The sequence below is a fragment of the Pristiophorus japonicus genome, chromosome 1 (assembly GCF_044704955.1).
Source record: "Pristiophorus japonicus isolate sPriJap1 chromosome 1, sPriJap1.hap1, whole genome shotgun sequence".
Taxonomy (NCBI): Eukaryota; Metazoa; Chordata; class Chondrichthyes; family Pristiophoridae; genus Pristiophorus; species Pristiophorus japonicus.
This window is the reverse complement of record NC_091977.1, coordinates 191,790,462-191,809,123: the sequence shown is the minus strand read 5'-3', so window position 1 is coordinate 191,809,123 and position 18,662 is coordinate 191,790,462. Positions and strand designations below refer to the sequence as shown.

Genomic DNA, 18,662 nt, shown 5'->3' with positions numbered 1-18,662 from the left:
CTAGATTAGTCAATAAATCAATCATTTCTTGCAACTCTTCTCCACTATAATGCAGGAATCGCACCCCATTCCACTCAGGTTCAGCAATATTACATCCAATCATTGCCCTTCAAACCTTTTTAGCTATTTTGGCCAAGAACCTGCATCTGAGAATGTATATCAAATACAGGCAGCAGATGCATGTACTGGGGCAATGGTGATAGCACACGCACAATAACAGGAAGGCTAACCAACCCATTAATCGGGGTCCATTCTTGGGAGGTTGTAACCTGATGTGGTAGCAATTTACATTATTTTTGTGAAGCCTGGAGGAGCACTCTTACTGAATGGCTCCTTCTGTCCTGTAACATGATCCTACAAATTACTAAAATCAGAACAACACTCCAACAATCTAATTAATCATAGTAATTTGCAACTCTTACAGTTCAGGATTTTTTTTGTAGACATTTTTGTCTTGCGCTCATGACTCAAAGGTAGTTTCCATAAGCAGATCAAATCTCCTCACATGGTATCATAGGAATGTACAGAATGGGAAAGGCCACCACAGTCTATCTGGCTTGTTCGAGTGGTTCTTGTATGTGATTATTCATAGTATCCTGATTATTGGAGAAAATGAAGAATGCAACTATTGTTCAGATTTATAGACAGGTTAAATAGTACAAAAGCAGAAAGATACAGCAAGGTGATAAAACAACACAATCAAAATTAAATCATCCACAAGCGTTAAAATACTCTTAAAAAAATCTTTCTTATAGGCAACATGATTTTTGGATGAAACAGTCAGGTTTGACTCTTGGTAATTCTTCAAGAAGTGATGTTGCAGGTGGGTGAGGAAAATCCTAGGTTTCTCATAGAATCCATATCACTTGCTAGATGACTACTGGAGAATCGTACAATTGTTATTTGTGCGAAAGGCCTCTGAAGACGGTGGTAATGATCACCAATGATCAAATGGCAAGGTATATTGTTGTACGGAACGATAATTAAAAATTTGTTACATAGCTTCCGAGTCCCATGTAACTGCTAAGTCTTTGACAATGCACAATTCAATATGTACCTACAACCTTTAGCATAATTAATTTCCAGATCAATCAACCTTGCCTGGTTTCTGTAGACAACATGACCTCCATTTTGAAACTTAATGAGGGAAGACATCTTCAATTTTAAATTTAATTATTTTGAAATTATATGAAATAAAGCCAGAAAGTCCCTTCTTTATCACAATAAATGTTTTAAAAGACAAAATAATTCAAACCATGCACATATAATCCTATGTCCTAGAAATGATAACTGTTTATCTAATTCTCTGTACAAAAACTTTTTGTTTATGCTTTTTCATGTTTGCAATTACCCAAGTTACATATTAATGCTAGCAGTTCTGTCTCAAGGATAATAATACTCAATGTTATTGATCACTTAAGCCAAGGAGCAGAATTTCCTGGGCACAGTTGTGTTACCCTGCTCATCACTTCTATTAGCAGTTTCACTATCAATTGAAGACATTTGAATCATTAGTACAATAATTTGAGTACCTCATACACTATTTATTAAATTATGAAGAGATACATCCAGTAATGATGAATCGCACAATATGTATGTGAAAGAGAATATATAATGCAAAAGAATTGGGTGTGCATTATACATATGGCAACATCAGGGTTTGGGTGATGAATTTCTGCTGGGGATCTCCCAATTATCTGCCATAGCTTCAGCTGTATGAAGTGTGCCATTTCTCCAGCAATTGTGCTGAAATTATGGTGGACGACGAGAGAAATCCTGCGGAAATTCCAGGTGCAATAGTCTTACAAATGACAAAAGAAGTATCAAAATACTTGATTAAAACCACAATGTGTTTTTTACCTTCCAAACAGATTATGAAAGCTCTGTTTCTGGATCTTCGAGAATATTGCGAATTTTTTCTTGTAACCATTTGAAGGTTTTATCAGCAACACGTTCGAAAATGTTGATGTTAGCTTGGTAATAGTGATCCAGGCGCTTCTCATTACAGCAGTGGTTTAAAACATCCAAAAAATTGCAAAATGACTTTCCCAGTGAGTCCCAGTGCTGAGGTTCTGGATACTTTTCCCGAGTATGTAAATAGAGAAACTACAAAGGAGAGAAACAGTGAGACAGTGAACAAGCTAATTAAGGTAGTTCATTTGGAATGTAGTTTAAAAACCTACCTTCATCATGAATGACCCGAGAAAAGGTCGCATCTTTCCTCGATAACCTTCGCATAGTTGGTCCACAGTCCAATAATAGCCATTGTGAGATTTAAAGATTTTGAAGGCCTTTTTACGATAGCCACCTTTGCTATCAATTTCCCCAAGTAAAAAAGCATCGATCTTTGAGAAGGAAGGCCTTTAAAAACAATAATGCATAGTTGTAATTTTCTCTCGTGCATCATCTGGTTATAAATTACAGCAACTCTGGTCCTGTTTACTGCCTGACCACACAACTTTGTTCCGTAATTGCAGCATTAATCAAACTCTAAAGCTGTAGTCACAAGGAGAGTCTCTGAATGTGTTCGTTACCTACTCTTAAAGGCTAAGATTAAGCAAAGGAGTCAACAACAACAACTTGCATTTATATAGCACCCTAACATAGAACAACATCCCAAAGTGCTTCACAGAGGCGCAATAAAAAGTGAATGCTGAGCCAAAGAATAAAGGACACAACTATTTGTACGAACTGAATGGCTGCCATTTCTCTGATTGGCTCTCCATTATCACATGACCTATTGCTGATTGGTCCCCTTTAGAGGATAAGCCACACCCTGAAGTTTCTCTGGAAAATGTAAATGGAACCGCCCAGCCTCAGATCTGACTGACTTTGCAAATTGTAATATGATCCTTTCTGACTTCAGAAGCCAGATAGGACACATCTCGAACAACCCAGCAAAAGTCACCAAGTTCCAGCCAAAGTCCCCAGTGCAAATGCTCCCACCCCCTGCCGAAGTCCATTACCCCAGCGTAAGTGCTGTCTCTCCAAGCCAAAGTCCCTTACCCAAGCGCATGATCTTACAACCCACCCGCGCAGGTGGGGCATTGTGTGCAGATTATTAACAGGGCTATTGGGTATGAAGTGAATAGTGACAGTGTTATGACTTCTGGATTTCATCCACTCCAACGCTGTCCCTTGTAACACATGCAACGAGCTTTCCGAGAAATCAGGTGTGGGTGTAAAGGGGGTAGTTTATCCTCCAAGAGGATCAATCTTTCCTGAGTTCCCTCTCTCCCCTCAGATCCCCCCCACCCATGTCTCTCTCTTTCCCCCCACCCCAAATCTCTCTCCCACCCACCAGGCTCTCTGGCTCTCTCACCACCCCCCCCACAATTCCAGGCTCTCTCTCTCTCTCTCTCCTTCCCCCCAGGCTCTCTCTCTCTCTGACGAAGGATCTTTGACCTGAAACATTAACTCTGTTTCTCTCTCCACAGATGATGCCTGACCCGCTGAGATTTCCAGCATTGTCTGTCTTTATTTCAGATTCCACCATCCGCAGCATTTTGCTTTTGTCTCTCTCTCTCCCCCCACCCCCAGGCTCTCTCTCCCCCTCCCCCCCAAGGCTCTTTGTCTCTCCCCTCCCCTCCCCACTCCCCAGGCTTTCTCTCTCTCTCTCTCCCCCCCTCACCCCCCACCTCCCCCCGCAAGCTCTCACTCTCTCTCCGCTCCAGGCTCTCTATCGCTCTTCCCCTCCTAGGCTCTCCCCCCACCCGCCCTCACCGTCCCCAGGTTCTCTCTCTCTCTCTCTGAAGAAGGGTCTTCGATCTGAAACATTAACTCTGTTTTGCTCTCTCGATTGATGCTGCCTGACTGTTAAGATTTCAAGCATTATCTGTCTTTATTTCAGATTCCGTAGTATTTTGCTTTTGTCTATCTCTCTCCCCCTCCCTCCTCCCCCCTCCCCCCGAGGCTCTCTCTCCCCAGTTTTATTCTTCGGAGTAACTATTTGTACTAACTGCTTTCTGCGCATGCATCCTCCCGACTCCACTCCCCCACCCCGCTACCCCAAGCCCAACCGGAAGTGGGGCCCCAAACACGTTCATTCTGAACTGACCACGTTGTCCGACCGAGCCTCCGATCAAACCCCGAGCCTCTAACCGAGCCACGAGCCTCCTGCTGAGCTGCAAGTCGCCTAACCCCGAGCCCCCAAGTCAGTCAGATCTTAGGCTGGGCGGTTCCATTTGCACATTCCAGAGAAACTTCAGGGTGTGGCTTATCCTCCAAGGGGACCAATTAGCAATAGGTCATGTGATAATGGAGAGCCAATCAGAGAAATGGCAGCCATTCAGTTAGTACAAATGGTTGGGTCCAGAATAAAATAACTTTGAATAAAAGCTTGGACAGAGATGTGGGTTTTAAGGAGAGTGTTTAAGGAGAAGAGTGAAGTGGAGGAACAGAGGGTTTAAGGAGGGAACTTCCAGAATGTGGGCCCTAGGTGGTTAAAGGTACGGCCAACAATGGTGGGGAGAGGGTGTGAGATGCACAAGGAGAGAGGCATAGGAATGCTGAGTTCGTATGAGATGGGGATTGTAGTGCTGGAGGAAGTATAGCGACAGGGAGCGTTTAAGCATTAAGATCAGAATTTTAAGTTTGAGTATTGGGAGACTGGGAGCCAACATAGTTCAGCGACAACAGTGGTGTTGTGTGAGTGAGACTTAGTGCGGGATAGGATATAAGCAGTAGAGTGTTGGATGAGTTGAATTTTATGGAGGGTGGACGATGGAAGGTCAGCCAGCATTGGAATAGTCATGTCTGGAGGTAAGAAAAACACGAATGAAAGTTTCAGTGGCAAATGTGCTGTGGTAGGGGGAAGTGGGTAACGTCATGGAGATGGAGGTAGGCGGCCTTTTGCCTTTTCTAATCGGCAAAATATGGTGTTGGAAGCTCAGCTTGGGGTTGAATAGGTCACCAAGGTTGCAAACAGTTGGGTTGAGGCTGAGAAAGTGGTCGGGGACAGGGTGGAATTGGTGGCTGTGGTATTTGGGTTTGTGTTGTGGGCCAAAGACGATGGCTTCAGACTTCCAATTTTTCGTTGGAGGAATTGCAATTCATCTAAGACAGGGTGTTAAACAAACTGGCTGACAACACAGAGGCAGTAGAGGCATCAGAGAGCTGGTGGAGAGATAGAACTGGGTGTCGTCAGCATACATGTGTAAGCTAACCTCATGTCTGTGGATGGTATTACCAATGAGCAGCATGCAGATGAGGAAGAAGAGGGGTCTCCTTGGGAGACTGTGGAGGTAATGGTCTGGGGCAGGAAGAGTAGCCATTGATGAAGTCGGGTTGGAAGAGGCTCATTTGGAACATAAACATTAGTCCAGGTCGCTGGATTACTAGTCCTGTAACTTAACCACTAAGCTGCCATTCCCATATTTAATGTGAATCTTTAGCTTGACCTCTTTGCTGCTTATGACACAATAAACTACACCATCCTGCTCCAACACCTCTCCTCTGTTATCCAGCTCAGCGGGACTGGATTCTTTTGGTTCTAATCCTAACTATTTGATCGTAGCCAAAGCATCTTCAGCATCAATCATCACAGCCACAGGACATCACTGCAGTAGTTCCTCAGGGCAGTGTCCTAGGCCCAACCATCTTCAGCTGCTTCATCAATAGCCTTCCCTCCATCATAAGGTCAGAAGTGGGGATGTTCGCTAATGATTGCACAGTGTTCAGTTCCATTCGCAGTTCCTCAGATAATGAAGCAGTCCGTGCCCGCATGCAGCAAGACCTGGATGACATTCAGGCTTGGGCTGATAAATGGCAAGTAACATTTGCGCTACACAAATGCCAGGCAATGACCATCTCCAACAAGCGAGAGGCTAACCACTACCCTTTGACATTCAATGGCATTACCATCGCTGAATCCCCCACCATCAACATACTGGGGGTCACCATTGACCAGAAACTTAACTGGACCAGCCACATATATAATGTGGCAACACGAGTGGGTCAGAGGCTGGGTATTCTGTGGTGAGTATCTCACCTCCTGACTCCCCATAGCTTTGCCACCATCTACAAGGCACAAGACAGAAGTGTGAAGGAATACTTTGCACTTTCCTGGATGAGTGCAGCTCCAACAACATGCAAGAAGCTCGACACCATCCAGGACAAAGCAGCACACTTCATTGGCACCCCATCCACCACCTTCAATATTCACTCCCTCCACCATCTGCGCACCATGGCTGCAATATGTGCCATTTATGAGATGCATTGCAGCAACTCACCACGTCTTCTTCGACAGCACCTCCCAAACCCACGACATCTATCACCTAGAAGGACAAGGGCAGCAGGCGCATGGGAGCACCATCACCTGCAAGTTCCCCTACAAGTTACACACCATCCTGACTTGGAAATTTATCGCCGTTCCTTCATCGTTGCTGGGTCAAAATCCTGGACCTCCCTCGTGAACAGCACTGTGGGAGATCCTTCACCACAAGGATTGCAGCGGTTCAAGAAGGCGGCTCACCACCACCTTCTCGGCTTTTTCTCCCAGTGGCACGCCAACCAATGATCTACTGAAGAAGAATGAAAGAGTTTCTGCATATTTTTATCTTCAAAATATTTTCTTTCTTGTGGATATGTATTACTTCAGCTCTCGGCCACCTTTTTGAAACAGCCAAGCGATTACCTTTCTTGGGGCACCTTGTATGGATCCAGGAGCTCATACTTAAGATCATTCAGCACTCAACTAAGGAAGGAAGATCTTCTATTGGCTAGGTACTGTTGGGTGCTCAGTGAATGCACACACATGAAATGCAATCCTTCTGAACAATACAACATAACACAAATAAACAATACTTACTTTATGTCTTAGTTTGACCAACTTTTGGTCATCCCATCTAAAATCTCTTCCTTTAGCTCGATTTATTTCTGATTACAGCTCTGTGAAATGCCATGGGATTTTTTTTAGCACTAAATGCAAGTTGTTACAATTGTGTCACCAGTAGTACTTAGCAATATTAGCGCCTATACATTTATAGGAAAAACTGCTTTTAAGCATTTTTGATTTAATGTTGCGATATACTTCTTGTGTGATAAATTTAATGTATTAGCTGAAATTACTCCCACTACTATCACCACCAGTAACAGACCTGTAAATAAAGTTATATCACACTGGTGTTATACAGCTCCAAGTGCTCTCTTCAGAGACAGTCTACATTTAGAAGCACAAAATCTATAAAGCATCCGCAGGGTGCTTTTCACCATTCAAGTGCATATAGAACAATATTTTCATACACTTACCATTGTCGTTTACTGAAATTCTAGTGAGAAATAACCTATAGTGCGCACTGTGTAACGTTTTGCACACCCGCTGCTGCGTTTTTCTGAGATCCTAGTAACAACACTGATTTCCATGTTCAGTGCAATTAAACAAATATTTGATCGTGTAACTACATTACAAAATGTTTTTTTTTACCTCCAAAGTATTCCACAACATGTCATATCTATCCCCATGTTTCTGACTTTTTCTTGGTCTGCACAACTCAGCCATTTGGCCTGACCATTCAGCCAGCTTGGAAATGGCCATTTCACATCACAGAACTGAAGGGCATTTTCAATGCAAAGCACAATATCAATTTTTATCCAGTTGATCCTCAGAGGCAAAGCTGCAGCTGTAACCTTCTTTTTCTCAACTATAAACACAAGTTCAGTATTAGTAAAATGCGTACGGTAGCGGATAGACAACGTTAATGGCAACGCTAAAAATGAACTCCCTTTAAATTGGGACAGATTAAACAACAAATACATGATGGCAGCTTTCAAAATATCTGCGGTAAGTTAAAAACTTAACAGTCTGCCATTCTGCAGTAATGATCATCAGGAACCATTGCATCAGAAAGCAGAATATGATGGGGTTTCAGTCTCTAATGCAGAACGGTTGATTATTGCTAACTTTAAAATACTGTCACAGAATCGAGGAAGGTAATTGGTGGGCACTGCATTCATTTCTTGTTTTGAGTAGTCCTGACCTTACTCTTTGATTTCATTGTGTTACTTTGCATACATTTTGTTTACTTTTTGGGCATTTAAACGAGTTTGGGTGGACCATCCCTCCTCGAATAACGAGACACCTGCTCTTTCCCAGTGATGTTGAGCTTGTCTGATTCCATAGCCTCACCAGCCTATTGCTTTTATTACAAAATAGGACTCTCATGTTATGCCTGGTTTAGCTAGGCCATCTTAACTTAACCAGTCCTTGATTTTACATTGGGATTGTCTTTTATTTTGCCGGGGTTTCCAGGTGGATGGCCTTCGCGAGTCTGTCAAGTTTGCCTGAGGTGCCCCACCAACTAGCCAGAGATCGTAACACGGAGCATAACAATACAACTGTCACTCTAACCATAAGATGCTGCTTCCTGCTGTTATTAAAATGAGTTTTTTGCCCTGTTTACTTGGCACCACACTGGCCTCACTGCTTCCCTTTCCCCGAGTCCTGAATTTTAGACCAGGTAAAGTGGCTGTCAAAATCTGAAACTTAGAAACAGTTTAATCATGATACTGACCAGACTTAATACATATCTTCTTTCATGTAAATAATGACAGAATATGAACAACTGGTTTTAAGGAAATAGAAAATCTAACATCAGTTGGATCAGTTCAGGTATTTTTACCTGTTAACGTTCAAACTGATGGGGAATAGATAGGAGTTTCTGTGGCCGCAACCGAAACTCCAGGATGGCATGTTGCCTCCCTGGTGCAAGGGTCAAGGATGTCTCGGAGTGGCTGCAGAGCATTCTGGAGAGGGAGGATGAACAGCCAGTTGTCATGGTACATGTAGGTACCAACGATATAGGTAAGAAGTGGGAAGAGGGCTTACAAGCTGAATTTAGGGAGATAGGAGTTAAATTAAAAAGTAGGACCTGAAAGGTAGTAATCTCTGGATTGCTACCAGTGCCACATGCTAATCAGAGTAGAGGGAGCAGGATAGTTAGAATAAATACGTGGCTTGAGCAGTGGTGCAAGAGGGAGGGATTCAAATTCCTGGGACATTGGAACCAGTTCTGGGGGAAGTGGGACCTGTACAAAAGGGACGGTCTGCACTTGGACAGGACTGGAACTGATGTCCTGGGGGTAACATTTGCTAATGCAGTTCGGGAGTGTTTAAACTAATATGGCAGGGGGATGGGAATCTATGCAGCGAGACAGGGCGAAGTAATATGGAGTCAGAAACAGATGGTAGAAAGGTAAAAAGCAATAGTGGAAGGCCGAGTAAACAAAGGCAAGAAACAAAAAGGGCCACACTACATCATAATTCTAAAAGGACAAAGGGTGTTAAAAAAAAAGCCTGAAGGCTTTGTGTCTTAATGCAAGGAGTATCCGTAATAAAGTGGATGAATTAGCTGTGGAAATAGATGTTAACAGATATGATGTGATTGGGATTACAGAGACGTGGCTCCAGGATGATCAGGGCTGGGAACTCAACATCCAAGGGTATTCAACATTCAGGAAGGATAGAATAAAAGGAAAAGGAGGTGGGGTAGCATTGCTGGTTAAAGAGGAGATTAATGCAATAGTTAGGAAGGACATTAGCTTGGATGATGTGGAACCTATATGGGTAGAGCTGCAGAACACCAAAGGACAAAAAACGTTAGTGGGAGTTGTGTACAGACCTCCAAACAGTAGTAGTGATGTTGGGGAGGGCATCAAACAGGAAATTAAGGGTGCATGCAATAAAGGTGCAGCAGTTATCATGGGTGACTTTAATATGCATATAGATTGGGCTAACCAAACTGGAAGCAATACGGTGGAGGAGGATTTCCTGGAGTGCATAAGGGATGGTTTTCTAGACCAATATGTCGAGGAACCAACTAGGGGGGAGGCCATCTTAGACTGGGTGTTGTGTAATGAGAGAGGATTAATTAGCAATCTCGTTGTGCGAGGCCCCTTGGGGAAGAGTGACCATAATATGGTGGAATGCTACATTAGGATGGAGAATGAAACAGTTAATTTAGAGACCATGGTCCAGAACTTAAAGAAGGGTAACTTTGAAGGTATGAGGCGTGAATTGGTTAGGATAGATTGGCGAATGATACTTAAGGGGTTGACAGTGGATGGGCAATGGCAGACATTTAGAGACCGCATGGATGAAATACAACAATTGTACATCCCTGTCTGGCGTAAAAATAAAAAAGAGAAGGTGGCTCAACCGTGGCTATCAAGGGAAATCAGGGATAGTATTAAAGCCAAGGAAGTTGCATACAAATTGGCCAGAAATAGCAGCGAACCCGGGGACTGGGAGAAATTTAGAACTCAGCAGAGGAGGCAAAGGATTTGATTAGGGCAAGGAAAATAGAGTTCGAGAGGAAGCTTGCAGGAAACATTAAGATGGACTGCAAAAGCTTCTATAGATATGTAAAGAGGAAAAGGTTAGTAAAGACAAACGTAGGTCCCCTACAGTCAGAATCAGGGGAAGTCATAACGCAGAACAAAGAAATGGCAGACCAATTGAACAAGTACTTTGGTTCGGTATTCACTAAGGAGGGCATAAACAACCTTCCGGATATAAAAGGGGCCAGAGGGTCTAGTACGAAGGAGGAACTGAGGGAAATCCTTATTTGTCGGGAAATTGTGTTAGGGAAATTGATGGGATTGAAGGCTGATAAATCCCCAGGACCTGATGGACTGCATCCCAGAGTACTTAAGGAGGTGGCCTTGGAAATAGCGGATGCATTGACAGTCATTTTCCAACATTCCATAGACTCTGGATCAGTTCCTATCGAGTGGAGAGTAGCCAATGTAACCCCACTTTTTAAAAAAAGGAGCGAGAAAGAAAACAGGGAATTATAGACCGGTCAGCCTGACCTCAGTAGTGGGTAAAATGATGGAATCAATTATTAAGGATGTCATAGCAGCGCATTTGGAAAGAGGTGACATGATAGGTCCAAGTCAGCATGGATTTGTGAAAGGGAAATCATGCTTGACAAATCTTCTGGAATTTTTTGAGGATGTTTCCAGTAGAGTGGACAAGAGAGAACCAGTTGATGTGGTATATTTGGACTTTCAGAAGGCTTTCGACAAGGTCCCACACAAGAGATTAATGTGCAAAGTTAAAGCACATGGGATTGGGGGTAGTGTGCTGACATGGATTGAGAACTGGTTGTCAGACAGGAAGCAAAGAGTAGAAGTAAATGGGTACTTTTCAGAATGGCAGGCAGTGACTAGTGGGGTACCGCAAGGTTCTGTGCTGGGGCCCCAGCTGTTTACATTGTACATTAATGATTTAGACGAGGGGATTAAATGTAGTATCTCCAAATTTGCAGATGACACTAAGTTGGGTGGCAGTGTGAGCTGCGAGGAGGATGCTATGAGGCTGCAGAGTGACTTGGATAGGTTAGGTGAGTGGGCAAATGCATGGCAGATGAAGTATAATGTGGATAAATGTGAGGTTATCCACTTTGGTGGTAAAAACGGAGAGACAGACTATTATCTGAATGGTGACAGATTAGGAAAAGGGGAGGTGCAATGAGACCGGGGTGTCATGGTACATCAGTCATTGAAGGTTGGCATGCAGGTACAGCAGGCGGTTAAGAAAGCAAATGGCATGTTCGCCTTCATAGGGGATTTGAGTACAGGGGCAGGGAGGTGTTGCTACAGTTGTACAGGGCCTTGCTGAGGCCACACCTGGAGTATTGTGTACAGTTTTGGTCTCCTAACTTGAGGAAGGACATTCTTGCTATTGAGAGAGTGCAGTGAAGGTTCACCAGACTGATTCCCGGGATGGCGGGACTGACATATCAAGAAAGACTGGATCAACTGGGCTTGTATTCACTGGAGTTCAGAAGAATGAGAGGGGATCTCATAGAAACGTTTAAAATTCTGATGGGTTTAGACAGGTTAGATGCAGGAAGTATGTTCCCAATGTTGGGGAAGTCCAGAACCAGGGGTCACAGTCTAAGGATAAGGGGTAAACCATTTAGGACTGAGATGAGGAGAAACTTCTTCACCCAGAGAGTGGTGAACCTGTGGAATTCTTTACCACAGAAAGTTGTTGAGGCCAATTCACTAAATATATTCAAAAAAGAGTTAGATGTAGTCCTTACTACTAGGGGGATCAAGGGATATGGCGAGAAAGCAGGAATGGGGTACTGAAGTTGCATGTTCAGCCATGAACTCATTGAATGGCGGTGCAGGCTCGAAGGGCCGAATGGCCTACTCCTGCACCTATTTTCTAAGTTTCTATGTTTCTATGAATTCCGGGAGTTCATGTCGGGTAATGGCATCAAACATGTCAGGACAGCACCGTTCAAACCGGCTTCCAATGGCCAGGTGGAACATGTGGTCCAAATCATAAAACAAGGCATGCTCCGGATTCAAGAACCTTCCCTTCAATGCTGCCTATCGCACCTCCTGCTGGCCTATAGGTCCCGACCGCATTCGCTCACGGGAGTCCCACCCGCGGAACTACTCATGAAACGTACACTTAAAACTCGGCTGTCCCTCATTCATCCTGTCCTTTCAGACATTGTTGAGGGCAACGGCAGTCCCAAAATGAGTGCCATGACCGTAACTCAAAGGGGAGATGTATAGAAATCGATGACCCTGTATTTGTTCTTAATCACGCTTTGGGGCCCAAGTGGCTCGAGGGTACTGTAATTGGCAAAGATGGGAATAGGGTCATAGTGGTCAGACTTAACAATGGACAGATATGCCGCAAACATCTGGACCAAATAAAAAAAAAGGTTCAGCATGGACACTGAGGAACCTGAGGAATATCATGGGATGCTGCCCACACCACCACCAGTGAACAAGCAACAAGAACCGTCAGCAGCATGCACAGTCCCTGCGGCCATCCCGGACAAGCCGGAATCACCACAGATGACAGAGACGCATGCCAAGGCTCAACAACCAGAGCCCCAACGGCGGCGCTCCACGAGAGAGCGTCGACCACCTGAAAGACTTAATCTTTGACCCCATAAGACATTGGGGGGAGGTGATGTCACGTATGTAACCTTCATGTAACTGTAACCTTCATAACAACACTGCATACTGTATACGCCAAAGAAATGCACACCTTGACCACAGAGGGTGAACTTGTGGGAGACACTCCTCACCTGGGCATCCAGGTATATAAAGGGAGGTACCACGCAGGGTCATCACTTCTTGGTCCTGTGAATAAAGGTTAGGGTCACAGAGTGACCTTGTCTGCAGAATGTGCCTCGCGTGAATTTATAGTAGTGTGTAAAGACATTACACCTATCACAGATGGGACAGATAGTCATTGAGAGTAAGGGACTGTGGGACAGATTTGCCGCACGCTCTTTCTGCTGCCTGCGCTTGATTTCTACATGCTCTCAGCGATGAGACTCGAGATGCTCAGCGCCCTCCCAGATGCACTTCCTCCACTTAGCGTGGTCTTTAGCCAAAGACTCCCAAGAGTCGGTGGGGATGTTGCACTTTATCAGGGAGGCTTTGAGGGTGTCCTTGCAACGTTTCCTCTGCCCGCCTTCGGCTTGTTTGCTGTGAAGGAGTTCCACGTAGAGCGCTTGCTTTGGGAGTCTCATGTCTGGCATGCGGACAATGTGGCCTGCCCAGCGGAGCTGATCAACTGTGGTCAGTGCTTCAATGCTGGTGATGTTGGCCTGGTCGAGGACACTAATGTTGGTGCATCTGTCCTCCCAGGGGATTTGTAGGATCTTGTGGAGACATCGTTGGTGCTTTTTCTCCAGCGACTTGAGGTGTCTACTGTACATGGTCCATGTCTCTGAGCCATACAGGAGGGCGGGTATTACTACAGCCATGTAGACCATGAGCTTGGTGGTAGATTTGAGGGCCTGGTCTTCGAACTCTTTTCCTCAGGCTGGACTGGCACACTAGAGGTGGTGTTGAATTTTGTCATCAATGTCTGCTCTTGTTGATAAGAGGCTCCCGAGGATAGGGAAATAGTCCACGTTGTCCAGGGCCGCGCCATGGATTTTGATGACTGGGGGACAGTGCTGTGCAGCAAGGACAGGCTGGTGGAGGACCTTTGTCTTACAGATGTTTAGCATAAGGCCCATGCTTTCATAAGCCTCAGTAAATACGTCGACAATGTCCTGGAGTTCAGCCTCTGTATGTGTGCAGATGCAGGCATCGTCCGTGTACTGTAGCTCGACGACAGAGGCTGGGATGGTGTTGGACCTGGCCTGGAAACGGCGAAGGTTGAACAGCTTCCCACTGGTTCTGTAGTTTAGTTCCACTCCAGCGGGGAGCTTGTTGACTGTGAGGTGGAGCATGGCAGTGAGGAAGATTGAGAAGAGGGTTGGGGCGATGACGCAGCCTTGTTTGACCCCAGTCCGGACATGGATTGGGTCTGTAATGGAATTGTTGGTAAGTATCACGGCCTGCATATCGTCGTGGAGCAGACGGAGGATGGTGAAGAACTTTTGGGGGCATCTGAAACGGAGGAGGACGCTCCATAGACCCTCGTGGTTGACAGCGTCAAAGGCCTTTGTAAGGTCGAAGAAAGCCATGTATAAGGGTTGGTGCTGTTCCCTGCATTTCTCCTGCAGCAAACTCACCTCGTGAATGTGTTAATTTCCCTATTCCAGGTTTGAAGGATAAGTGAATGAATGTACAGATGTATTTATTATCTGTTCAACCCACTTTTTAAGAAAGGAAAGAGAGAGAAAACGAGGAATTATAGACCGGTTAGCCTGATATCAGTAGTGGGGAAAATGTTGTAATTAATTGTTAAAGATGAAATAGTAGCGCATTTGGAAAGCAGTGACAGGATCGGTCCAAGTCAGCATGGATTTATGAAAGGGAAATCATACTTGACAAATCTTCTAGAATCTTTTGAGGATGTAACTAGTAGAGTGGACAAGGGAGAACCAGTAGATGTGGTGTATTTGGACTTTCAAAAGGCTTTTGACAAGATCCCACACAAGAGATTGGTGTGCAAAATTAAAGCACATGGTATTGGGGGTAATGTATTGACGTGGATAGAGAACTGGTTGGCAGACAGGAAGCAAAGAGTCGGGATAAACGGGTCCTTTTCACAATGGCAGGCAGTGACTAGTGGGGTGCTGCAGGGCTCTGTGCTGGGACCCCAGCTAGTTATAATATTCATCAATGATTTAGATGAAGGAATTAAGTGTAATATCTCCAAGTTTGCAGATGACACTAAGCTGGGTGGCAGTGCGAGCTGTGAGGAGGATGCTAAGAGGCTGCTGGGTGACTTGGACAGGTTAGGTGAGTGGGCAAATGTATGGCAGATGCAGTATAATGTGGATAAATGTGAGGTTATCCACTTTGGTGGCAAAAACAGTAAGGCAGAATATTATCTGAATGGTGGCAGATTAGGAAAAGGGGAGGTGCAACGAGACCTGGGTGTCATGGTACATCAGTCATTGAAAGTTGGCATGCAGGTACAGCAGGCAGTGAAGAAGGCGAATGGCATTTTAGCCTTCATAGCTAGGGGATTTGAGTATCGGAGCAGGGAGGTCTTACTGCAGTTGTACATGGCCTTGGAGAGGCCTCACCTGGAATATTGTGTTCAGTTTTGGTCTCCTAATCTGAGGAAGGATGTTCTTGCTATTGAGGGAGTGCAGCGAAGGTTCACCAGACTGATTCCCGGGATGGCAGGACTGACAAGTGAGGAGAGACCGGATCGACTGTGCCTGTATTCACTGGAGTTTAGAAGGATGAGAGGGGATCTCATAGAAACATATAAAATTCTGACGGGACTGGACAGGTTAGATGCAGGAAGAATGTTCCCAATGTTGGGGAAATCCAGAACCAGGGGACACAGTCTAAGGATAAGGGGTAAGCCATTTAGGACCGAGATGAGGAGAAACTTCTTCACTCAGAGAGTTGTTAACTTGTGGAATTCTCTACCGCAGAGAGTTGTTGATGCCAGTTCATTGGATATATTCAAGAGAGAGTTACATATGGCCCTTACGGCTAAAGGGACCAAGGGGTAGGGAGAGAAAGCAGGAAAGGGGTACTGAGGTGATGATCAGCCATGATCTTATTGAATGGTGGGGCAGGCTCGAAGGGCCAAATGGCCTACTCCGGTACCTATTTTTTATGTTTCTATGTTTCCGTTTTACCTATAGGAACCCAGAAACAATGCATATTAAGATAGTTCCAAAATCCCTTTTGGAATATAATTCACCGATTATTACATTTCCTATTTGCTGGAGCTGTAATAAATCATGAATTTAATTAAATCTCAAACATATTTTCCTGTAACACATAATGGATATTGAATATTCTACTAAAACACAAGGGCTGACAAATTCCATACCTATGTGCCAGCCATTAACACTGGTTTGCTGCAAAGGAATTTGGTAATTACTTAAGGAGGTGGCCTTGGAAATAGCGGATGCATTGACAGTCATTTTCCAACATTCCATTGACTCTGGATCAGTTCCTATGGAGTGGAGGGTAGCCAATGTAACCCCACTTTTTAAAAAAGGGAGAGAGAAAACAGGGAATTATAGACCGGTCAGCCTGACATCGGTAGTGGGTAAAATGATGGAATCAATTATTAAGGATGTCATAGCAGCGCATTTGGAAAGAGATGACATGATAGGTCCAAGTCAGCATGGATTTGTGAAAGGGAAATCATGCTTGACAAATCTTCTGGAATTTTTTGAGACTGTTTCCAGTAGAGTGGACAAGGGAAAACCAGTTGATGTGATATATTTGGACTTTCAGAAGGCTTTCGACAAGGTCCCACACAAGAGATTAATGTGCAAAGTTAAAGCACATTGGATTGGGGGTAGTGTGCTGACGTGGATTGAGAACTGGTTGGCAGACAGGAAGCAAAGAGTAGGAGTAAATGGGTCCTTTTCAGAATGGCAGGCAGTGACTAGTGGGGTACCACAAGGTTCTGTGCTGGGGCTCCAGCTGTTTACATTGTACATTAATGATTTAGATGAGGGGATTAAATGTAGTATCTCCAAATTTGCGGATGACACTAAGTTGGGTGGCAATGTGAGCTGCGAGGAGGATGCTATGAGGCTGCAGAGTGACTTGGATAGGTTAGGTGAATGGGCAAATGCATGGCAGATGAAGTATAATGTGGATAAATGTGAGGTTATCCACTTTGGTGGTAAAAACAGAGAGACAGACTATTATCTGAATGGTGACAGATTAGGAAAAGGGGAGGTGCAACGAGACCTGGGTGTCATGGTACATCAGTCATTGAAGGTTGGCATGCAGGTACAGCAGGTGGTTAAGAAAGCAAATGGCATGTTGGCCTTCATAGCGAGGGGATTTGAGTACAGGGGCAGGGAGGTGTTTCTACAGTTGTACAGGGCCTTGGTGAGGCCACACCTGGAGTACTGTGTACAGGTTTGGTCTCCTAACTTGAGGAAAGACATTCTTGCTATTGAGGGAGTGCAGCGAAGGTTCACCAGACTGATTCCCGGGATGGCGGCACTGATATATCAAGAAAGACTGGATAAACTGGGCTTGTATTCACTGGAGTTCAGAAGAATGAGAGAGGATCTCATAGAAACGTTTAAAATTCTGATGGGTTTAGACAAGGTAGATGCAGGAAGAATGTTCCCAATGTTGGGGAAGTCCAGAACCAGAGGTCACAGCGTAAGGATAAGGGGTAAGCCATTTAGGACCGAGATGAGGAGAAACTTCTTCACCCAGAGAGTGGTGAACCTGTGGAATTCTCTACCACAGAAACTTGTTGAGGCCAATTCATTAAATATATTCAAAAAGGAGTTAGATGTATTCCTTACTACTCGAGGGATCAAGGGGTATGGCGAGACAGCAGGAATGGGGTACTGAAGTTGCATGTTCAGCCATGAACTCATTGAATGGCGGTGCAGGCTCGAGGGGCCGAATGGCCTACTCCTGCACCTATTTTCTATGTTTCTATGTTAACAGTGTTCAGATTATTCTTTTATGTAAGGTTACGTGTACTTTACCTTCAAAGCGAGGATCATCCTTGTAGTAAGTTTCTTTGTATTCATTTATCAACCCAAACAGTTTCAAGATGGTTTCATCATGAGAAAGACATCTCCACGAACCACCAACATACTCATTAATTGTAAACATATCCAAATTGTTGTCAACAGGAATGACCTGAAGTCTGTCCTTCCGCAAGGGAACGAGCACATCAAGTTCATCGACCGACTCCGCTTTGGTTCTGTCTGCAATACTCCCCACCTGGATAAAGTCATTCGCAAACAACTCGTCCCGACTGTGAATAAATTCCAAAAGTTCTTTTAGCATCGACTGTAAAGTTCTTTTCTTTTCCACTTCACCTGGCTCCTTCTTAACGTACTTTCGATAATACTCTTGCAGGGGCTCTTCCAGCGGGCCACTCATTGCATGTATTTGCAATTCCATTTTAACGCAATTATTTTGCAGTAATTCTGAAGCTGTAGTTACAGTGTTTTGTGTTCGCTTCGAACCTCTTGACACGACCAGCGGACTGTTAGAAGGAAATGTTTGGACTTCCTGCACAACTGATACATACAGTGTAAAAGAGATAAGCTGATGACGTATTTCCAGTCTGTTGTACGACAGTTGTTGCATAGTTTAATAAGGTCATAGAAAAACAAATACAGCAGCCATAAGAACCGATAAACACAATAGAAATTCAGGAGAAACTTCTTTACCCAGAGACTGGTTAGAACGTGGAACTTGCCACCACAGGAAGTAGTTGAGGCAAATGGCATTGATGCATTTAAGCGGATGAGGGACATGAG

General features: G+C 44.4%; 1 protein-coding gene across 2 annotated transcripts; it reads right to left on the bottom strand.

Annotated features, from left to right (window-relative positions):
- Window positions 1-504: 504 nt before the first annotated feature.
- Window positions 505-18,417, bottom strand: LOC139238822 (protein mab-21-like 3). 2 transcript variants are annotated; one of them, XM_070867513.1, is made up of 5 exons: window positions 17,877-18,417; window positions 7,424-7,640; window positions 2,184-2,361; window positions 1,861-2,106; window positions 505-596 (listed from the first exon to the last, which is right to left on the bottom strand). In XM_070867513.1, the coding sequence occupies exons 1-4, from the start codon at window positions 18,298-18,300 to the stop codon at window positions 1,873-1,875; spliced, it is 1,053 nt and encodes a 350-aa protein (XP_070723614.1). In that variant the 5' UTR covers window positions 18,301-18,417; the 3' UTR covers window positions 505-596; window positions 1,861-1,872. The 2 variants fall into 2 exon arrangements, with proteins under 2 accessions (XP_070723614.1, XP_070723605.1); XM_070867504.1 differs by lacking the exon at window positions 505-596 and having other exon boundaries at window positions 1,524-2,106.
- Window positions 18,418-18,662: the final 245 nt, after the last annotated feature.